The 24,543-nt window shown below is 40.5% G+C and overlaps 1 protein-coding gene across 6 annotated transcripts in view; it reads left to right on the top strand.

The window, feature by feature from the left end:
* LOC104000973 (phospholipase D zeta 1) overlaps window positions 1-24,543 on the top strand; it is an 86,901-nt gene that overhangs the window by 36,124 nt on the left and 26,234 nt on the right. For all 6 annotated transcript variants that reach the window (XR_010484321.1, XR_010484322.1, XM_009423146.3 and 3 more), the window contains 4 exons: window positions 2,670-2,809; window positions 2,887-3,036; window positions 3,152-3,308; window positions 3,396-3,926. Coding sequence is in view for 4 of the 6 variants with exons in the window: in XM_009423146.3 (XP_009421421.1) it covers window positions 2,670-2,809; window positions 2,887-3,036; window positions 3,152-3,308; window positions 3,396-3,926 (978 nt within the window). In the remaining 2 variants the exon portion in view is untranslated. The remainder of the gene's footprint in view (window positions 1-2,669; window positions 2,810-2,886; window positions 3,037-3,151; window positions 3,309-3,395; window positions 3,927-24,543) is intronic.

The following is a 24,543-nucleotide window of genomic DNA, read 5'->3' as shown; positions in this document are numbered from 1 at the left end:
GGTACGGCTTGGTATAACTCAGTATTTACTGTACTGACAACTGGTTGGTATATCGGTACTGACCAATAAGGCGAACCATGGTTTTAGGCAAGGTTCGCCGTACCGTACCCTACTGGTATTTTGACCTGGGCTCGGTACGGTACGGTACTGGTGTACCGGGCGGTACACCCTGGTGTACCGAATAATTTTATACTTTTTTTATACTGTAGTAGTGCTACAGTATAGTACTGTAGCATTGTAGTGGTATCGGACGGTCCGCGTATCGGTAACCTGTCGGACCGGTACGTACCGCCCGGTACGGGCGGTACGCTTCGGTATGGCAGACCTTACTTTTAGGAGCTACCAAGATCTTAATTCAAATTTTAGCTCGAGGCTTAATTTGGATCTTGACTTGCAGATGTGTGTTGTCTGCTGAGAAAAGGATCTTCTAATTCCCCCAGTGATTTAAAAAATGCTAGGCACTAAAAGGCGTCACGGTCCAAAAATGCCCGAGGCGCTAGGCGATCGCCCAGTCGCTCGCCCGAGCGAAGTGAGGCGCTAAAAATTAATAATATTAAAATTAATAGTATTAAAATCAAAATAATAGTGTTATACTGTATACAGTTAACAATATAGTGTTAACAGTATACGGTATAACAGTATACTTTCGATTTCGAAAGAAGAGAAGCGAAAGAGAAGAGTGTAAGGGAAGATCGAGGGTGCTGAGAAAAGCAGGAGCAGTAGCGGTAGCGACAGCGGCAGTGGCAACGGCGAGCGACGACAGTGGCAGCAGCAGCGGCAACGGTAGTAGCGAGCAGCGGGAGCGGCGACAGAGGTAGCGACAGCAGCGAGCAGTGGCGACGGCTGCCGGAGCGGGAGCAACGAGCGGCGACAGTGACAGTGGCAGCGGCAGCGACAGCGAGAGCGGCAAGCGGCAACAATGGCAGCGGTAGCGGAAACAGCGAGCAGCGGGAGCGGGAGCGGCGACAGCGGCAGCGAGCAGCGTGAACGACGAGTAGGGTTAGGGTTGGGGAAGTCGTGCTGATATCGGTGCTTTAGTTGGTTCGATTGAACCAACTAAAGAACCAGAGACCGAACCAGACCTAAACCGCTGGTTCGGTCGCCTGGTTTAACCCAGGCGCTTGCCCGAAGCGCCCGACGCCTAGGCTCGGGTGAGCGCCTAGGCGACGCCTCTTTGAAGCGCGCCGCTTGGAAATGAAGCGAGGCGCTCGGGCCTCGCCTCGCCTCGCCCGAGCGCCTAGGCGAGCGCTCGAGCGCCTTTTTAAATCACTGAATTCCCCAATTTAAAAATGTAAATCTAACCATTGTTTTCTTTAAAAATGGCCCCACTTGGATCTTTAAGTTGGTCTTGCTCTGTAGTTCAATACCAGAATTAAGTAGAACACTGGACTGATCTGGCTTGGGTTTGAAAAATTTGCATTATAACATCATAAATCTTCCATATACTTGAAGTATGTATCATTGCCTTGTTTTTCCTTTTTTCAAAAATTAACCGTACAAGTAAGCATGAATCGTATCACTTAAATATCCCTTATCCATTTCCCTGCATCATACCTTACCTGATGCCAATGCAAGCGGAATGAATCTGGAAGAATGGAAGAGAATTTCTACTTATAGTCAACCTCACAGTCATGGCCTGTGTCCCCACCAGGCTATCTATGATGAGGAGTGCATCATCCTGTATATGTTTCTCTCAAGCAATCATTGATAAGGAAAATCTAGTGTTATAAGAGAATACATCAAGAAATCAAGATAATTGTACAACATTCAGACAGTTCGTAGTCTTCTGAGTCAGTTGTGTGTAGAAAATTGAAAATGACTACAGATGGTTGGTTGATATATTCTGGTAATTTGTGATCCATACTTTACAACCATTAGTACCAAGCATCCATATTAAAATTAAACAAACTGCATCTAATAATGATCACCATGTTAGACTCTTTGGTCCTTCCAAACATTTAAGAATTGATGGAGTCCTGGCCGTTTGAGCCATTTAGATCACTATGTTTAGTGTTACCCACAGACATACAATATCTTTTCAATAACAAAAAGATTTTGTATAAAAAATAGAAGTATAGAGTCTATAGACTATAGAGGGTGAGCCTTCATGTATGAAAATGCTGTTTTATGAGATTGTATCTTGTGTCCTTCATGTAGCCATAGGGCTGCATAAACCTAACCCTCCTAGATATTGTAGTCATAGAGACTTGCTCCTGAAGACCATCCTCTATTTTCTAATAAACATTGAATCACCTTTTAATCTTTATGTTGGTCTAGCATTTATTTTACCTAGCTTATGCATTTTTCTTACTTGCATATAGGGTGGAGGCCTTATTATGCTTATATGGAATTGGATCTTGACATTATATAGGCTCTTTACCTTTTTCTGGTTTGTTTATCTACATGTCTAGTTCCAGGTGTTGGGAGAGAATGATTCCTTAACGTGTAGGTGCATTCCTAAATTTATGTGCTCGAAATTCTTCGCTGAGTACGAGGCATAAAACAGCTTTTATTTTTGCTAGAATAAAAAATTTATAATTGTTTCTTAAATCTGTAACCTTATGTCTTTCATATTTTTTGGAATATAATTTTCATTTAGGACAATTTGCAAAGTGCATGATGTCTTTGGCTGTGTTTGATTGACAACATTGACCTCCAAAAATATGCAGATTCACATTCTTCTCTACAAAGAGGTCGCTCTTGCTTTAAAAATAAACAGTGAATATAGTAAGAGAAGATTGCTTAACATTCATGAGAATGTAAAAGTTCTACGCTATCCAGATCATTTTTCTACTGGTGTTTATCTATGGTACGAAACTCCTTATCTTGTTGATTATGAATATTCTGATGCAGTTGAGTTTCATACTGGATAATGTTCAAAACCAGGTCTCATCATGAGAAAATTGTTATTGTTGATAATCAAATATGCTTCATTGGAGGGCTTGATCTGTGTTTTGGTCGCTATGACAACCATGAACACAAAGTTGGTGATTTTCCTCCCCTAATATGGCCTGGCAAGGACTACTATAATCCCAGGTACCTTTGAATCTCAACCTCAATAAATTGACCTCATATTACCAAAGATAGTAAAATAATAGGTTTACAGTGTTTTTTTCCTAAATCTATCTTGTGGTTTTTCTATTTGAATGAGGGAATCTGAACCAAATTCTTGGGAAGACACCATGAAAGATGAATTGGACCGTGGAAAATATCCTCGCATGCCTTGGCATGATGTCCAGTGTGCTCTTTGGGGGCCACCATGTCGTGATGTGGCAAGACATTTTGTTCAGCGCTGGAATTATGCGAAGGTTGCTTCATTCTCTAAGAAGCTAATTTCGTTTCTTTTAGTCATCCCTTCTTCTAGATGCTTTCCCTAAACCTTTTTTGTTTTGTAGAGAAATAAAGCTCCAAATGAGCAGGCAATTCCATTGTTGATGCCTCAACATCACATGGTTATTCCACATTACATGGGAAAAGGTAGAGAAATTAATGTGCAGAGTAGTGAACAAGATGTCAGTCAAAAGGATACTAAAAAGCTGGGTTCACTCTCCTCCCGTTCATCATGTCAAGACATCCCCCTTCTATTACCACAAGAACCTGATGGACTAGCAGTGCCTAATGGAAGTGCAAATAATGAGTTGGACAATACTTGTGATCTTTTAGACCATCCAAATAGAACTAGCCAAAACCAACCATTTTCTTTTAGGAAAACCAAAGTTGAACATCCTGTTCAAGATATGCAGATGAAAGGCTTTGTTGATGATATTGATTCTCATCAGTCACAGAGGGACAGACATTTCAATGTGATTGCTGAGCCACTTACTCAAAATATGGATGAGTGGTGGGAAACACAAGAGCGGGGCAGTCAAGTTGTCTCTACAGATGAAGCGAGACAAGTTGGTCCTCGTACACAATGCCGTTGTCAGGTTGGTATAAGTCCAATTGCTTTGAAGAGAAAAATGCATTTTACTATTAACTTCAAAATGATATCATTTCTCGTGTAATAATAATTCAACTCTTCATTTTTTGTTTACGAGAAAATTTGTAGAATATGCTTATTTTCCTGAAGCCACTACTTGGGTTCCATATTTATTACTTTCATTTGTATATTCCTACTGAAACAAAAAAACAGAATAGAGATATGCATCCATGTTCTAAGACCAGTAGAACATGATCAAATTAGATTTAAGGTGCTTATGTATGCAAATGGTACTTAATGTTGCTGTAGATTCTACTTCACACATTTATATGTTTCAAAACCTTTCTCTTGTCATTTGAATCACATTTGTTATACTTAAATAAGGTTAATAGGATAAAGGACATTATGATGAGTATATTTTGGCACTTTGGAACAAGGATTAAAGTCTCGTTCTGGAATTGATAATGGTAGCAGCCAGATTGGCACCACACCATGTGTTTGTATGGTTAGTATTCATATGTCACAATAACCTATAGTGCAAAGAGCAAGAGAGAGCTCACATATGATGAAAAAATTTTTGCTATGGGAATTTTGCAACACAAGACATCATCATTTTAGATCCCATGACCTTCAAAAATCTCTCATGCATCAGTTAAAGTGTTAGTGAAATGCTTCAGCCAAAATAGCTTTTAGATTGCCTCCAAACATCAATACCTACACCTCTCTCCTACAAGAGGAGCAGTCCAAGCAGCAATAGCAGGAGATGCAAAAATAAGCTCATACTCAGTGCATGATGGTCCCACCAATGCGGAAATTTAAGAGGATCAATTTATGCAACCTTACCTTTAAATATTTGAAGAGGCAGTTTTCGTGACTTGAAACTAGGTCTCCTAGATTGCAAAGGAGCCTTGGTTCACCGTATTATGCCAACCAGGTGCTCTTTGGTTAGTATTGGTGTATCATGTGTTAGTACACAATACGTATTAATCGAAAAAGGACCGAAAAATCAGCCAAAATTAAGAAAACCCTATCTCAGGGTTTTTTTTTTCTTATTTATTGATATATAAATTAAATTTGGTACCTAGTCATTCAATAATAAGTCTCTAATTACCCATTAAACATGGTAGAATAACTTGGCAAATAAGAAGTCAATACATGTTCAATCTAAGATAATTCATTTTAGATACCTCTAATTAGGTCTTAATTAATCACTAGTCACTAATTAATTAAGAATACCAATATTCCTTACAGTAATTAAATGACATGATAAAGAAAGCATAGGGTGAAGCTAAGTACCTTCAATTAGAGACGAACCTCATCTGACCTTGAGTTTCCATCCTTTTCCAGTTCAAGTGGTTGATTCCCACTAATTATTGGCTAGAGGGATTAAGCAAGTTTAATGAGAGTGAGAATGAGGGAGAAAGAGTGAGAAAGAGAGTAAGGATGAGAGTGAGTGAGTAAGCGAAAGAGGGTGGAGGGGCTTTTGTAAACCCAAAACGGCCCCAACTGCATCAGGTGATATATGAGGTGAACCAATTGGTACGCCTTGTGTTTCCTGTGTACAGGTTGGTCCATGTCTCGGCTAGCTCTTGAACAGATACATACTGCCCTTTCATACTGTAGTGAGCAGTACGGTAATCCATGCCTACAGCAGGGTTGGGCTGTCACGAACGGTCGGCGTGCACCCGCAACAACTTTGTTCAACGAACTGTTCGTCGCTTTTGTTTACATATATAGATGCTTGGCAGCATGTTTTGCCTAGGTTTTGTGGTCTTTTGCTTGTAAAAATGTAAGTTCGAACAAGTTGCAGCGTTATAGTGCGACCGCTCACCGCACCGAGCAAAACAGCCCAAAATGGCTCCGTTTTCGCGTGCCACGGGTTGTTTTCTGCAACCCACTGTTGCGCGCGAAACGTCAGCCATCTCAGCACCCTGGAACCACCCGGGTGGCACCATGGGGGATGGGGCTTTGGTATAGTGTCGGGCGTTGAACAATCTTTATAAGTTCGCACGTTTTCTTGACGGGAACTTGCCTTTCTCCCGGCACCCGGTGAGTAGCTGTTTATGGACTTGCAGCTATTCGTTCAACCCTCTAAAGTCCTTGTTTTCCTCCTTTCTCTGTTTTCTCTCTTGCACGCAAGATGCTCGCTGAATTGTTTGTAAAGCTTCCCTCTTCACGAGACGTCGAGACTTGTCCGTCGCTCGTTCTTCGAACTAATCAACTTTATCTTTTACAGGTCCTTCGGGACCTGAGTGAGGTTGCAAATTGGTTGACCTTTGCGGACGCATATCGCAAGGGCGCGTCAAGACTTAGGCAATCCCAGTTAAGTTCGAGAAGTTGGTGCAAGGGTGCTTCGCGACTTAGGCAACGCAAGCTAAGTTCGCATCTTGGCCGCAAGGGTGCCTTACGACTTAGGCAATTCCAGCTAAGTCCGTGACATTGTGGTATCAGAGCGGGCAAGCAATTTGAGGAAGCAATGAAGGAACTTCGCAAGTTCGCCATGGCAAAGAATCGAGGCAAATCAAGCAAGGCGGGGCAAGTCGGACCTTTGCCCCAAGCAACCGTAGGTGGGCTACAAGTGTAAACTCGCTCTCATGTCATTGGAGCCAGTTTGGAGGATCGTGGCTGCGAACATGGTGAGTGAGAAATTGGCTACTCTTCGCGAGAGGAGGCGCAATCTGGAGCGCCAACTGGGAAGAAGAGCCATAAGGAGAGACTCACAACGGCGGAAACCCGCTTGGATGTTCTTGAAGCGAGCTTGGAGGAACTCTACCAAGGCTAGCGAAGGCTTCTTGTGGTAGAGAGCTCATAAGAAGAAGCTAAATCCAAAATCGACAAGGTCGAGGCCCTAGTCGATCGACTGTCGGACGACTCCAAAGATTCCGTGCAACATCTACAAGAAGTCATGGCAGAACTCACTTCCAGGGTGACCATGCTCACAAGGGCACTGAATGCAGGAGGAAGCAACACCCACGTTGCACCACCACAAAACTTGAGGGCACCCGAGCAGCATTGTTATGGAGGTGCCCGAGATGCTAAAGAGCTTGAGAATTTCCTGTTCGACATGGAACAATACTTTTGAGCTACGAGGCCTAATTCTGAAGAAACCAAAGTTTCAATAGCAACCATGTATTTGAATGGGGATGCAAAACTTTGGTGGCAAACTTGTTGGGAGGAGATCCAACAAGGTCGGTGTCGGGTGGACACATGGGAGGACTTAAAGCGAGAGTTGATAACACAGAGTTCGTCGCAAGGAGAAAGTTGAGACAACTCCGCCAAAGCACTTCCATCCGTGACTACGTGAAGCAATTTTCTGCGCTAATGCTAGACATACAGGACATGTCCGAGAAGGATAAGCTATTTAGCTTTCTCGATGGTTTGAAGCTATGGGCGCAACAAGAACTGCATCGAAGGAATGTCACCGATGTGATCGGGACAATTGTTGCCACAGAAAGGCTCACCGACTTTGTTTCCTCTGAGGACCCGGGAAAAAGGAAACAATCTTCAGGAAATCGCCCTCCAAAATATTCTCGAGGGAAGGAGCCCGGGGGCGAACAAAGGAAGAAGAGTTCCCACAAAGGGCTAAGCTCAAAAGGCATAGCCCCAAAAACTGGCAGATGCTTCTTGTGCGGAGGGCCGCACATGGTGAGGGAGTGCCCACAGAAACAAGCACTCAATGTTTTAACAGCTTTTATGCATCCCCCCAAATCAGACAAGGGCAAAGCCGTCGCCCTCAGTTCAAGCAATTCAGAATCTAGCAGCGACGATGAGGAGTCGCAAGGTCCCCGAATGGGAGCAATGCGTTTGTTAAATGCATTGTGAGGTCAAGTGGGGGAGCACATGCAGGCAAAGCCATTGAAAGCAGGGAGTAGCGAGCTGATGTATGTGGACATTAAGTTCAATGGCCAAACAACCCGTGTAATGGTGGACACGGGCGCTACCCATAACTTTATTGTTGATCGAGAAGCAAAGCATCTTGGGCTGATCTTGGAGAAGAACCCAAGTCGAATGAAGGCGGTGAACTCGGAGGCCAAGCAAATCTCCGGGTTGGCAAAGGGAGTCTCCATCAAGATCGGAACGTGGAACAAGAGTACTAACATGATGCGGTGCCACTGGACGACTTCCAAGCGATTCTTGGAATGAAATTCATGCACGCAGCGAAGTTAGTGCCAATGCCGTTCCTAAACTCCCTATGTATGATGGTAGGTGACGACCCCTATGTGATTTCTGTCTCTTAGAGGGGAACTCGGGAACCCCAACAGATGTCGACATTACAACTAAAGAAAGGGGTGCGAAAAGGCGAATTTAACATTCGTGGCTGCTAGGAAGCTAGAGCCACTCGACGAGAATGCTCTTGATAAAACCTTGGCTCTCGTGGAGAGGGCCTTCTACTGGCCGAAGATGGGTACTGATGTGGAGGAATATGTTCGAACATGCCTCACTTGCCAACAAGACAAGGTGGAGCAGTGGAAGTCGGTGGGGCTTTTGGAGCCGTTGCCCGTACCAGAAAGGTCGTGGGAGAGCATTTCCTTGGACTTTATATCAAGCTTGCCGACAGTAGGGGGATTGGGATCGATACTCATAGTGGTCGATCGATTTTCAAAGTTTGCAACTTTCATTGCTGCAACCCTACACTGTTCAGCAAAGGAGGCGGCCAAGCTGATGATGAAGAATGTGGTGAAGTATTGGGGAGTCTCGCACAATATTATCAATGATCGAGACACTCGATTCCTAGGACGATTTTATACCGAGCTATTCAAATTGTTGGGGTCTAAGTTATACTTATCCACAAGCCTCCACCCCTAGACGGACGACCAAACCGAAAGGATAAACTCGCTCCAGGAGCAATACCTTCGGCACTACGTGAGTGCCAACCAACGAGATTGGGTGAAGCTGTTGGACATAGCCCAATTCTCTTACAACTTATAGCGGAGCTCTGCGTCCAACAAGAGCCCCTTCGAGATCATTACAAGACAACAACTGTCAACTCCTCACACCTTGGCTATTAGATATACTGGGAGTAGTCCGTCAGCATATCACTTTGCAAAAGAATGGCACCAAAATGCAGATATTGCGCGGGCTTACTTGGAGAAGGTGGCAAAAAAGATGAAGAAATGGGCAGACTTGGGAAGGCGACCACAGGAGTTCAAAGTCCGCGATTTGGTGTTAGTAAAACTTAAACCAGCATCACTCCAATTTTTTAGGAACAAAGTACACAAAGGATTGGTGTACAAGTATGAAGGGCCCTTTCCAATTATCAGTAGGGTGGGCAATATCTCTTACAAGTTACAGCTGCCGACGTGGCTCAAAATTCACAATGTTTTTCATGCCAGCAACTTGAAGGCTTACCACTTAGATCCGCAAGATGTTTCCTGAAGTGTTCCAACTCGGCTACCCCCCACCAGAGCCTCCTACGAGAAGCGAGTTGAAACCATTTTAGTGGATCGTAAGATAAAGCTACCCAATGGAGCCGAGCAGACTGAGTACTTGGTGAAGTGGCGAAAGCTTCCCCGAACCGAAGCTAATTGGGAGCTCGAAGACGCCCTTCGACATGAAGAAGCAATCATCAACAACTACCAACAAGCGTCGACGAGGGTATCGACAGTTTAAGTGGGGGAGAATGTCACGAATGGTCGGCGTGCACCCGCAACAACTTCGTTCAACGAACTGTTCGTCGCTTTTGTTTACATGTACAAATGCTTGGCAGCATATTTTGCCTTGGTTTTGTGGTCTTTTACTTGTAAAAATGTAAGTTCGAACAAGTTACAGAGCTACAGTGCGACCGCTCTCGCACCGAGCAAAACAACCCAAAATGGCTCTGTTTTCGCGTGCCACGGGCTGTTTTCTCCAGCCCGCTGCCACGCGCGAAACGTCAGCCATCTCAGCACCCTGGAACCACCCGAGTGGCACCATGGGGGATGGGGCTTCGGTATAGTGTCGGGCGTTGAACAATCTTCATAAGTTCGTACATTTTCTTGACGGGAACTTGCCTTCGCGCCCGACACCCTGTGAGCAGCTGTTCGTTCAACCCTCTAAAGTTTTTGTTTTCCTCCTTTCTCTGTTTTCTCTCTTGCACACAAGGTGCTTGTTGAATTGCTTGTGAAGCTTCCCTCTTCGCGAGACGTCGGGACTTGTCCGTCGCTCGTTCTTCGAACTAATCAACTTTATCTTTTACAAGTCCTTAGGGACCTGAGTGAGGTTGCAAATTGGCTGACCTTTGCGGACGCATATCGCAAGGGCACGTCAAGACTTAGGCAATCCCAGTTAAGTCCGAGAAGTTAGCGCAATGGTGCTTCGCGACTTAGGCATCACAAGTTAAGTTCGCGTCTTGGCCGTAATGGTGCCTCACGACTTAGGCAATTCCAACTAAGTCCGTGACAGGACGGTGGTGATATTTGCTGGGTGAAGAGGAGAGGCTGCTAGTTGGAGATGTAGGGTTAGAGGGATTGAGGCATAAGGTGGCAGGCTTATTGTCTGATACCTATGTGAGTCTTGGTTAAAATCAGGTCAACCTCTCCATGCGGATTGTACTTCCAGTATGAATTGGTACTGACCAATTCTTGTTGATAAGTGGTCTAGTTGACAATCAGACTGGTAAATACTGGTTGGTATGTACCAGTCTAACCAGTTTCCATGTCCTTGCTTTCGGGAATGTTAGCACCTACTAGTTACACTGTTGGTTTTCCTTTTTCAAGTGATTAATATTAATATGATTTACGATATAGGTAATGAATTATGAGCAACAAGAACCTAAAGCAAAATTATCCATTGAAAAAATCTATATGAACTTTAGAGCATAATCTTGCCATTATCAGAATAATAATTGAATTTGAGTCATAGTCCTTTATCATGTATGGTTAACAAAGGTATTTATTAATTTGGGGTCATAGGTATCAAAATGAGCTTAATACTTGGAGAAAAAAAGATAGAAATGAAAAAGAATAAGTGATTCATGAATTTATAGTTTGTCTATGTATTGAGGAAAATTTATTGATTTTATGTGATACCGTAATTCTTTAAGTACTTGAAAGTTGAAATTAGTTAAAGCTCTTAATTCACTGAAACTGGGTAGAGTCTCTAATAGGGTCATTTACAGTGGTACATTGCATTTAGAAAAGTGTTTACTGTCATCATTGAAAAACCAGTAAAATCTTAGTAGTTGAGAACAGAAAGAGATTTAGGTGCAGAAAGGGACTGAGAACTAATGTTGATTAGTTAAGGGTTTGAAAGGTTAAAGGTTGGAAAGGTGATAAGGGAGCTAATGGTGGATAGAGATTCTGAGTTTGGACAATGAGGTATAAATTTTCCTGAGGGACTTAGATACTTTGAACTTTAAAGAGGATTGAGAATCATAAGTGAAGGCAAATAATTGAGTGATAAAAAAATAGATATCATGAATCCACTTTAAATTCTAATATCAAAGAGAAAGGGAAAAGTCAGTGTTCTCTTCATTAATTGCAAACTTAGGACCTTGCTCTCTTTTACAGAATCTTATTGCAAATAAAGTTTGAAACATATAATGGAAAAAGCATGAGAAGGATAGAATCTTTAATTACCTAATTCATTACCTAAGTGAAACTAGTCATACAAAAATTTTTAAATATTTGGTAAAATTCCTTGCTATTTATTTTCTAATGGGTCCTTAATGGAAGAGAATCTTCCTTGATAGAAATTTGTTTTTCCATTCTTTAATCAATATTCTTTTTGTCATAGCTACTACCATTGGAATGAGGGTCACTCAATTGCTAAACTTGGTAAGCTATTATGATTTTGTTATTCAACAGAAAAAAAAAATCTTTTGAGGAATTTGTAGCTAACAGATTATTACAAAAGAGATTCACAAAGAATTAATCAGACTTGATAACTAAGTTCATCTTGGACCGTCTGTCATTTTCACACCTCAAGTTCTTAGTCAAGGTATATAGTTTCGAATGAGGCGGTACGTATCGGTTCGATAGGAAACCGGTACGCGGAACACTTGCTACCGGCGATATATATATATATATATATATATATATATATATATATATATATATATATATATATAAAGAGGCGACATCGTATATTTTTTTAATTTTTTTATATATAATATATATATATATAAATAAATAGATATATAAATAAAAGATTATATATATATATATATATATATATATATATATATATATATATAGGCGACATCGCCTCATTTTTCTACGACGTTGCCTTGGCGACGTCGCCTTGTTTGAGGAGAAGAGGTGATGTCGCCTTGCTGTCACGGATTTAGCTAGTTTTGCCTAAGTCGTGCGACACCCTTGCGTGTCTGTCCGCAAAGGTCAGCCTCCCGAAGTCTCCCATAGTCCCTTAGGACCCACAAAAGAGAAAACGGGTTAAAGAAAACGTATCACTCGAGATCCACAAGCAAACATTTCCGAAAACACTTCATAGACAATACAAATTACAAACAGACTTTACAAGCTCTGAACAGTTGCACAACAAAGGGTCAAAATTGTCTATTACAGACCGAAAATCTCTCACAAGTGTTCACATGACACAACCTTTATTTACAAGCCTAAAGCGGCCACCAAACCCAACTAAAATATGACTATTAAGCCTTCGATCGTCCCTCTACATGCTGTGCAAAGCATGAACATACCAAAAGACACGGACATACATAAGCATTACATCAAACATCCTGTTTAGAAGTTTGTCCGTGACATTCTCGCCCACTTATTCCTTCGACGTCCTCGTCGAAGCCTTTGCCGACACTACAACTCATCGCCTTTGCTGAGTCTTCAATCTTCTATTCCAGCTGCAATACGTCTCTTGGCTCCTAGCTGCTCTCTGCTGTTGTTTTTGAGTAGTCGAACCTTTGATCCGCTATGCTGCTTCAACTCGCCAATGACTCTGACTCTAGTGTGGGGTTGGCTGAGTTGTTTTGATCCCAATTGGTTCTTGCGGATCCTCCAGATGAAGGAAAAGACCATCCTTACTATGCGCCAGTCTCTCAAATACCACATGTTGCTTGAACTGGGTGGATGCTTGTTGGAGATTTAATGAGCATCGCCTCGCAAACTTTTAAAGTTTTGGGTCCTTCCTTCACAAAATGTCCATCGACTCTTCTTTCATTTAGTTGTCACTTCCAAGTAGATTCGCATCACTTCCGCTTTCGATTGGCATTCTGTTGGGAACTGAAGCGGATAGTCTACTCTCAGTAGCACTGATCACCATTTGTGAGGATTTGACAACTATTGTCTTCTATTATCTTTAAAGGGTCTTTGAATCTGTGCAGAGCTCCTCTGCTGGATAGATAAGAGAATTGGGGTACTCGGTTTCGCCCATTCTCTTAAGAGTTGAAAAGGCAATGGTTACTTGACTTCGCCCGCCTCCTCAAGGGTTGTACTCCATGCATCGAGCTAGTTACTGGCCTTCGCCTGCTCTTTGCTCACACGTCTGAAGCACTAGAAGTGTTTTCACTCCTTGCATTGAGTTAGCTACTGTGATTCACCTTCTCAATGCCATCAAACTTCTGGAACGCAGGAAGTTTTCACCCCAACTTGGAGTAAGTCTCTAATAGTTTTGGTCGCCTCTGGGATTGTACCGTCTTCTCCATCAACTCGACTGCCTACTCCACTAGGTAGCAAAGGTATAGCACCACGTACTGTTTGCTTCGTTCCTTGGTCGTGCACTCTTGCATGACCCGAAGTCCTTCACTTTCAGCTATCTTGATGAGAAGCTCGTTGACACCGGTCTTACGAAGTTCCTTGGCCTCTGCCCTTCAGCCTTGTCTCGGTACTTGGAGATTGCCTCTGCATGCTCCACCTCCTCGGCCCCTTTCACGACCAAGCGCTCTCCCTCCATGAGAACAAGGGATCAATGACTTTCACGTAAGTCCCGCCTCTACTGTAGATATGCCTTTGTGGCACTCCTCCGAGTCCACCTCCATTTTAACTGATGTTTGATTTCGGGTAGCTAAGTCTCTCTGGACTCGTCGTCGCTTTCTCGCCCCTTTCAACCTCCTGCTTCAACACCTCTGTGTTCTCCAAGCAGCACCCTTTGGTCGATGGAAAGACAGACTGCAACTCCCATGCATGGCCTCTGCCATCACGTTGTAGGGTTTGCACCGATTCTGTTCTCCTTAGCTTAGTTGGTAGCAACGTTCGCTTACTCGGCCTTGTCCTCTGACTTGCCGGGCTCCCTTAAGCGAATATAGGCTCTGGAGCAGTCCAACTCTTCAACTGCTTCGATCATACCTCTGCATGATCAAGTCCCTCCTATTGGACTCACTGGTACTTACATTCGAACTTTTTCCTTAGTGGAACATAGCCCCCATATGTAGATGATCAAGGCTTTCATCCGATGCAAAATTCGATGCACGCACGGAAGACCCGCCTCTGCAGTACCATGGCCTTCACTCCTTGAATCTATAGCCCTTCTTGTCGTTGTGTTGTTCACCGAAGTGGAGCTTCTAGTAGCTCCCGATCATACCTCCGTATGATCTAGTCCCTCACGGGACTATGTCGTGTGTATCGCATTGTCACGAACTGTTCCACCACGATCCGCTGCACCATGTCGCCTCCTGGTGACATCTTCATTGCATTTTGATCCTTGTGGGATGAACTCGAATTGTGATCCCTCCATGTGTGGCCTCTGCCAATACATCACAGGGTCTCGTCCACCTTCGATTTTGTTTGTTCCTTTGACAATCGGCCTTCATCCACCCGCTCTTGGGTCACAACCTAGATAAAGTATCGCTCTAGGACAGTGCGTCGCCTAGTAGCTCCCGAAGTCCACTGACTTCGCTGAAAATGGTGCACCATTGTTTGGATCCTGGGTCTCTGCCCCTACCAGCACAATCTCCGCTGCGCACCGCTTCCTTCATGGCAACTTGAATGGTAACACTGTGGCATATTCTTCAAGAGTACCCGCCTCCGCGTCCTCTGCCTCGTGCCAAGGTCTTCTGAACCCAACTTCGCCTCCGCAAGTTGAGTCGCCTTAGTTCCTCCATCAAATGCTTCTCCGAGATAAGGTGCATGTGCCCAGAAGCTTCCTTCGTCTTTGGCACCATGCAAGATGAGTCCGCTTCGTCAGAATGAAGGACCCTTGGAACAACATGATCCTGCTCTTGCCTCTGCAAGAGTTCATGTCCTTGACCTCTGTCCAAGGAAAGCACTGTACCTCCGCTCCATGTTACATCTTCTATGCTGGCTCCTTTCATGCGGCTTGGGTACTTCGCCAAGTTACACCCAATTTGCTCCGCTCCTCGTTTTTGCATTGAGTTGATGGTAGCCCTCGCGCTCACCATTCCACGGGTCAGCCCTCCCTTGAGTCCGATCTCCATATCGACTCTAAGTGTGCCTTCATTTGTGTTGCTTTGGGTCGCTCCCTCACTTGATCTCGTAGTGCATCCACCAATGCATTCTCTCAAGCGAGATCATGCGACGACTCTTCGCCGCTTGCTCGGTCCATTGAGCTTCGTGGAGTTGTTGTTTGTTAAGGTACTCCTTAACATATGCGGTCTATTGCACATGATTCTCCCTCTAGAGAAACCGAGATCTATCCCTCCGGGATAACTATCCCGTTGGAGCAACATCTCTCTTCGCTTCTTTCTCTCTAGAAGTTTTGGAGACCACCATCCCTTTCGGACTACTCCGATTTGTTGAACAAACTATGCATTGTTCTGCCTCCTACAAACGCACTTGTTAGATTGCGACTCCACATCAATACAACCCCCGCTGCACCACTCAAGGCCTAGCAACATGCTGAACTCACTGCACACTTCAGCCTCCTATGGACGTATCCTTCACATGTCGAAGAGAAAGTTTCAATGCTCCATGGCGCCGAGTTTTGGCGGCCTTGGGATGGTCGCAAACATTCCATCGTCCGCATACAAGCCCATGCATGAGTACCGAATTCTTCGGGTTAGTAATTCTCCTCACCTCTGTGAGCTTTGCACAACTCTTTCGGTCGTTGAGCAACTCATTCCACCTTGCATGGTCTCATCCTTTACCAAGCGCCTCGCTTGCCTTGAGCACCATCAAGTATAGTTGTTAATATTGAGCCGTAGCTCAAACTCAGCCATCCCAACTTTTGTGCGCTCCGCATTCTTCCAAGCTTGCTTGTTCTCGTAGTGTCTCTTGCGCGAAGGGTTGGCCATTCCTCTGAATGCCAATCTCAGATGCCCGCTCCTCCGAGCGACTCCTTTACCCTACATCTTCATGCCCGTTTTCCCCCAAACGGTCGCGCGTGTGCTGACTGCCCTCAACGCAGCCCCGCTAGGTCTCCCACGTTTGCATGCCAAGTGTTTCTATGAGTGCTTGTCCCTCTCTGATACCATATGTCACGGACTTAGCTGGTTTTGCCTAAGTCGTGCGGCACCCTTGTGTGTCCGTCCGCAAAGGTCAGCCTCCCCGAAGCCTCCCATTGTCCCTTAAGACCAACAAAAGAGAGAACGGGCTAGAGAAACGCCTCACTCGGGATCTACAAGCAAATATTTCCGAAAACACTTCATAGACAATGCAAATTACAAACAGACTTTACAAGCTCTGAACAGTTGCACAACAAAGGGTCAAAATGGTCCATTACAGACCAAAAATCTCTCATAAGTGTCCACATGACACAACCTTTATTTACAAGCCTAAAGCGGCCACCAAACCCAACTAAAATGGGATTATTAAGCCTTCGACCGTCCCTCTACATGCTGTGCAAAGTATGAATATACCAAAAGACACGAACATACATAAGCATTACATCAAATATCCTGTTTAGAAGTTTGTCCGTGACATCGCGTGGGGAAGAAGGGTGCCAATGTCACCGAATTTTTTTTTTTTTTACTTATATATATATATATATATATATATATATATATATATATATATATATATACCGGACGGTATACCGCTCGGTATACAATACTGTACCGTACCGAGAGAAGGTCGAAACTTTAGTACGGTATGATATTTCAATCCTTGTTCTTGGTAAATAAAGTTTTGTGTTTATCTCTTCAAGGGACCTAGTTTATGATCAACCCTTATTTCCTTTCCCATGACTTTTATTCTTCGAAGTTTTTTTGTTAACTAATATTCATCTCTTGTTCCTTTTTGCGAAGAATCCTGCACTCCTTTTCTACTAAGTGCCATATAGATTATCAGTAATCAAACATATCTTGAGGTGATATTAGGAGTTTGTGTTAACTCTTCAATTTTTTCAGTTTGTTAGTTTCTGTAGTATCCCCCTTTTGTTGACAGGTTATGAGAGATCTTCTTAGTGATTGAAAGCATTGATTTTTTTCTCTTTGGTTTCCTCACATGACAAGTAGGATTGTCCAACTAACTTGAGAAAATTGAATTGTCAAACTGAACCAATATTTCCAGTATGATTTATCTGGGTATTCGAGAAAATGTTTGATTTTAGTTTTGAAGTAAGAAATCTAATGTGCTGGATACAATCTCAGATTTCTTAAGCCATATAAAAATATATCTATATATTAGTTCATCTTTAAGTATCTAATCTTGTCAATAGTTTAATTACTAAAAAAACATCTCAACCCACTACATATTTCATCAAGTATTGTGTGTAAGAATACGTGAAAGAAAGAAAAAGATAAAAAGACAGTTGTCTCATGCCTGTTGAAAATATGGTACAGGTATCATATGGTAGAGGTCAAATTTTGATGGGACTTTAGAATAGTAAGTATATTGAACAGTTTATTCTGAACTGGATTGGACGAAATTGCTTAATCCGCAAACTATTCTTAGCTTGTACTTTTTTGTGTTAAATAGTATGGTCAATTTTATGAATCTTGAATGCATGTCACTTATGTTTTCTTTTAATTTTTTAATTTTTGAGTTTATTAAAATTAATTATGAGCTATCTTATTCACAAGCGTCTAATAAAGGAGGCAATCGTTGCACAAAGCTCCTGTTAATTTTTGGGTCTAAGAAACATTAATAAACACCTTACCCTTTTGAATAGGGTTCACCTTACTGATCTATATTGGTGTACTAATTAGTTGGCGGTATGATATGTACTGCTTTGTACCGATATACCATGTGTTAGTACGGTAAGGTGTACCAACAATATTAAAAAATAGTCGAAAATAGTTCCAAAAATTCCTAAAAAAATTAAACTAGGGTTTTTGATAGAAATAAATAAAATTTTAGTATAATTTTAGTAAAAAAATCTAAATTAGGAAAGAATAGTGATATATATCTTTTTCAGACTTTGAGGAATAGCTTTATGGTACATTCCTGACCGTCCTATTCATATTGAATTAACTACAAAGAAATGATTTGAATTGTTATATTATTTTCTAAATAACTTAGACTTTAAGATTTAAATAAATCAAGTAATCGATCAATGGAAATACTTGGTTCTACCACCAAAAAGAAATGATGAGACTCCATGAGCGATGGATCGGGGTCCTCAATCCTATGTATATGTATATTAATTTGATATGTTTGCCGGATCTAATCTTGAAATTGATTCCATGACATAGTATACTAATACACCATATGCCATTGGTGTATCAATGCAGTGATGGTCACAGTTTAATTGTCGTGAACCACACGTGTCCGAGGTAGCTCCTAAGGTAAGTTGGACTATGACATGTATCGGTGCAGAGGTTAAAGAATGTTGGCACTTATACTTTCGCCATTGATCACTGTACTGTTGCATGAAGAAGAATGACCAACTATCACTATACCACTGTTGGTCATAAGATTCTTTATAATATGACAATTGTGAATACGACAAGCTCCACTTTATGTTTATGTCGTATTGGCTCGATCGTATCTACTTAAATCATTCGTTGCCTTCCCCTTCCCCTTCTTTTTCTGTGTATAAACTTGGCCAACACCTCTATGACCTGAATCTTGCGTGGCATGCGTAAAATATTGCTCTTCGATCCATGCACCACTCTCAAACTGTGTAGATGGGATCAACGACTCCTCGACGTCGTCGTCATTATCGATTGAGGCATTGCTGTCCATGTCACTGCCATGTCTCCGGACCGAGTGAGTTGCTAATATGATTGAGAAGGTGTCTTGTTGCTGGACTCGATTCTTTCCAATGGTACGGCTGATGCTACTATCTTTACCTTTGCCTTTGCCTTTGCATGTTCGGCGGATGACTATATGATTGGGTGTCTCTAGTTCCTCGAGTAGTTTGACTCAATGTTGTCTGGCTTCTTCCACCACGTTCTGACTGAGGGTGATCTTTCTCCTGTTGGGGATGTGCTTCCTCTTCTTCTATTGCCTCGATAATAAAATATTAAGGACGTGTAGGATCTCCCGCCTCATCAAGTAGAAGATCCTCTTGGTTCTCAATTGCTTCGACCCACTATAACGTCAGCTATAAATCTTCGATGGGATTAATCTTTGGTTCCTCTAGCTCCTTGTACAATTCAGCACATCGTAACCTTAGTTGCATGTTGTAGTAGACAACATATACCAGTTTCTTCAAATTTTTATACAATAGTTTGTTGCGGACATTCATATGAATCAATGCGAACGCTTGACCAGTTACGTTCGCAACCACTCGATGTCGTCGTCTGCAAAAGTACACGAACAACAACCTTCCTTAAATATAGTGCATCCCCTCTAAATTATAGCCATCACTCGATTGTAAAAATATATAAATAGGACTTTATTAGCTAAAAAATAATTAATATAAACAATAGTTTGTAATCAACATGTGTGTAACTTTCCTTTACCATGATCCATATTGTAACGACATGATACGGTTATATCGTCGGAGAATGAATCGATTATTTCTTTAAATAATCAACCCTCCATAATAGTATCGGTGGTGTTTGACAAGAGTCGATATATAACATTTCTTAGTATAAACAATAAATCTAATTATGTTTCAAAACTATACTGAAAATAAATAGCTAGATTTAGATAATATGCTATAAGACAAATAATTTTGTTAGTAAAAATTTTTAAATATTGAAAAATTATGAAGTAAATTACATTGAATATGAATTTACCTACATTATGGATGTCTTGGTCTATATAAACTTCGGTCTTGGGATCGATGATCTATAAGTATTGCTGGGCCTTAAAATCATTTGTGAATGCTTTCTTGACTTTCTCTCTTACTGTAATCAGTATATGTCTAAGATAAGACATTTAAGGATGTTTGTCTATATCGACCTTATGAAGGATAACGTAAAGTGATTCCACTCTTGTTATAATTTCATTCATGGTATCTTAAAATTTAGTAGAAAGAATTAGTCTTTTCCACCTTTTTTCGATCACTCAATCTCGAATACTTAGAATCGAACCATTCCTGTGAAGTGACCATTGCATTGAGACCCTACCTATTTTACTATATTGACTTTAAGACAATGAAATTTATAGCAAATCGAGTGATTCCGGATCGGAGTGTCTTACCATTTGTATACTTTTGCATCAAAGAGTAGACCCAATGATGATTATATATAAATTTTATGATTAATTGTGCCTGAGCTATACACTTACTAACTGATAGTAGCTCGTTAATATCCTTCAATATTAGATCCTTGCTATGAGCTACACATGGAGTCCAAAATAATATTTTTTTTCTTCATCAATTGTAAATAAAACTAGCTCCATTGTCAATGATTATCTGGACAATATACTATGGTTCGATCTCCTCTATCACGGTATCCGTTAGGTTTTCAATATAGTTTGCATCTTGAATCTTGTCGGAAACATTAACTAATTTATGAAAAATCACCTATTAGTTGCAATACAAAAGAAAATTGATGATACTAATTTTTGTATGCCCTATTCAACTATTACATATTAGTGTCAACCCATGTTCTTCCCATTGCGACTAGAAGGATTTGATCCAATCCTTTAATTATGCCACCTTGTCATCTAAATACACACCATGGATCTCCTTTAGTGTTGGAGGTTGGATCTCTATGTCAGCTTTTTGAATAGAGGAGATCGTACTTTGATAATATGGACCTTGGGTTATGTTTGTTGGAATCCTACAGGAGTTGAACCATTTAGCTATTGCCTTCACAATATTCTGCTTCTTTTCTTTTGTATATGCATAATTAATCTATGTTTGCTTTGTTATTTATAGAGGATAGGCTTGCGGATCAATATCATTAATATATGGTATTGACCTCCTACCAAGTCCTCTGATAAAATCATAGATTCTATCTTGCTTCATGCTATCAATCTGGCTCAATTGACGAGGGGCAATTGACTACCTCATGCTGGTCGATCTCTTAAATCCCTATAGCACAGACCCACTACCACCACCATACTCCCATTGTGAGTTAAGTCGTCGATGCCTCATTGCTTCCTTGTACATATACTATTGCTCCAATGATGCACAAATACCAGTTTTGAGATCCGAGTCGATATCAGCGTCACGACCCTCATATTCATCGTAAACCAGTTCATGCATAGCCCTGTAGTATTCTTCCTTAGTTATTCTTTTCTTTTTAATTTTATCTTCTCTTGCTTGTTATAACTTATCTTGAAATGATTTACAGACTTCTGTTGGAAACTTCTTATACATTGCAACATCGAGATACCTACCGCCCAAATGCATCTTCACTTAGGTGATTCCATTAGTCTTGTCAATGTAGTCACAATAAATGTACTGCCAATGATAATGGCTTCCATTTATCTTTCAAGTCATGATCTTAAGCATCATCATATGCCTGTTCCTTTGGTGTCTTATTTGTACCAAAATTGAATCAAATAAGCAAGTTGCGATTAGCTCTAATCTAAAATAAAACATGTAATTATATGTAATGAACCTTACTTTGCCATTATAAACATGTCAACTACTTGTTCGGTATTAAATACATAGAATTGACTTAATATAAGTCAAATTACGATGAATTTATAATTAAATACACAATCATAATATTAAAAACACCAATAACTCGCTAATAAGCCCTCTTTTACCATAATAAATATGTGAAACACTCTAATAATTATTAAATACATAAAATTGACCCAGTAAAGGGTCAAATAACAATAAATTTATCATTAAATATACTAATTATAGTATTAAAAAACTTAATTAAACCCTAATTAGTTGTATTTTACCACTGTAAATATGTCAAGCACACTAAGTGACATTAAATACGTAAATTTGATCTAATATAGGTTAAATTACGATGAAATCATCATTAAATACACTAATCCCAATCATTATATAATTAATTACTTCCTAATTATTTTTCTTCATCGCTATAAACATGTCAAATATTCTAACAAGCATTAAAGACATTTAATTGACCAAATATGGATCAAATTCTGATTAAATACACTAAAAATACACTAATCACTGCATTAACATAGTTAATTCATTTCTAATTAGTCTACTTTCACTACTATAAACATGTCAAACACCTTAATAGGTATTAAAAAAATATTGAATTAACCTAATATAGGTCAAATTTCGATTAAATCATCATTAAAACCACTAATCACAGTATTAAAAAACTTAATTAAAACCTAATTAAATCTATTATGCTATCACAAACATGTAAATCACCTTAATATATATGAAATACAAATATTTGACCCATTAAGTGTCTAATTTTGAAAAAAGCACATTAAACACCCTAATCACAACATTAAAGGTCTTAATTTCTTCTTAATTGAAACTATTCTATTATCATAAAGACCTCAAACGAGTAGGCTTAATCATCTCATAAATCATCAAAAATCAAGAAAAAAATATATTCCTTTAATTATAGAGTTCTTCCTCTAACTTAGGTGTTAATCCTCCTTAATTAGCCTCCTAAGCTTGATCCAATCTGCAAATCACACTTTTGTGGAGTTCAAGAGTGTGTAAATGAGAAAATAAGAGAAATATGTGAGTGAGAAAGTGACTGAGAGAGTAGATGAGTTAGAAAGAATGTAAGGGGAGAGAATGAGGGTTTAAAAACTCTTAGATCTGATTCAAATGGATCGTTTGGATTCAACAAATCCCAACCATTGATTGGTATTGGTCGAAATCCGATCATTACTGACTAGTATAGGTCAATAACGGTTGGATTTCGATCGTTCCAATCGGTAGAGACCTAGTGTCGAGTGATACAGGCCCCCCTGTTTTGGACTACTTGATATAGGGTGGTTTGCGTACCGATCCCTCGTCGGACCAGTACATATCGCTCATACCACCTGGTATAGGTCAGTACGATGAACCATGCTTTTGAATATAAAGTTTTTTTTTGACTCAAAACTCTAGCCATAGTTATAAAGGAGCAAAATGCTCATCCTCTTTGAAAGTGTATCATTAAATATATTATTTATTGAATCATCAATAAGGTATATCTCTGATTGGCATTTTTGTGGTTGGTCTACTATTTGAGCAAATGAGGTTTTTGATGATGAGAAGAGGGGAACATAGAGTTAAAAGAGTAGAGAAGATGACAACAAGAGAAGGAATAGAAGAAATAAAAATTTTACCTTTGAACTGGTTATTGTCAATGTCTTTAAAGCATATTGGATCCGTATTGATCCTTGGTTGGGCTGGTACGAATCTGGTATATACTAACTTGTCATTTTACAGTATGTTGTCATACTGGTTTGCATTGCTTTGGCCCGTCCAAACTGGATAGATAAAAAAAAAATCTTAGTTTTGGGTATCTATTCAATAGTTTTATCCAAAGTCTTCAATTTCGAATAATACTGCCCGCTACTGAACGGTATATATATATATATATAAACGATGTCGCCTCTTTTTTTGTGATGTTGCCCCGTGTGGGGAGAAGAGAGGCAACGTCACAGATTCTTATTTTTACTTATATATATATAGGCGATGTCGCCTTGGCAACGTCACCTCGGCAACATCGCCTTGGCAACGTCACCTCGTGTGGGGAGAAGAGACACGACGTCGTCAAAAAAGATTTTTTTTTACTTTATATATATATATATATATATATATATATATATATATATACTGAATGGTATACTGAAATATATCGTTCGATATACAGTACCGTATCGTGCGAATCTCGAAACTCCGATACGGTACGATATTGCAATCCTTGGTTCTATCTAATTCGAGTCAAAATTCAGTGAATTTATGAAGATTTTTTATTACAAAATAATGAATAATAAATCAAAACATTTTCCAAATAAGGGTTAGAAACTATATTTATTTAAATATATATAGAAGATTTCTGAACATCATACAGTAAATTTAAAATTCAATTTCATACTTAAAACATAGGCTGGATTTCTGTAGATCTAACCTAAATCCCCAAAGTTTTATCCTCTTGGATCTAGCTTAGATCCGCAAGGATACATGCTTGATCTTTGCGGATCCAGCCCCAAATCCATTAAGGAAAACACAGGTTCATGAAATAACTGTCTTACAAGAGAAAAAATCTAATCCTTAACTTCTTGCAATAAACATCAAAGTGATTAATTTGAAAGCTAAGTTTCAGGATTTACCTTTTCGTTTTGGAGAAAACGAATTCAGATTTTGAGAACAGGATTCAATTTGTTGAGATGGCCTCCAGTTTCAGAAATCTCGAGCTTTTGAGATTGGATTGAGGGAGTATGCGAGAGGATTTTGACTGAAAATTGGGTGAAATTGGGAGTGGGAATGAAGAAAGATGAAAGAGGTGGACGAAAGAAGGGCAAAGGAGATTTAAAAAAGTCCAAAGAGACTCT

The sequence above is a fragment of the Musa acuminata genome, chromosome BXJ2-2 (genome assembly GCF_036884655.1).
Source record: "Musa acuminata AAA Group cultivar baxijiao chromosome BXJ2-2, Cavendish_Baxijiao_AAA, whole genome shotgun sequence".
Classification (NCBI taxonomy): Eukaryota; Viridiplantae; Streptophyta; class Magnoliopsida; order Zingiberales; family Musaceae; genus Musa; species Musa acuminata.
The sequence above is the reverse complement of the archived record's forward strand: the minus strand, read 5'-3'. Positions and strand labels throughout refer to the sequence as shown.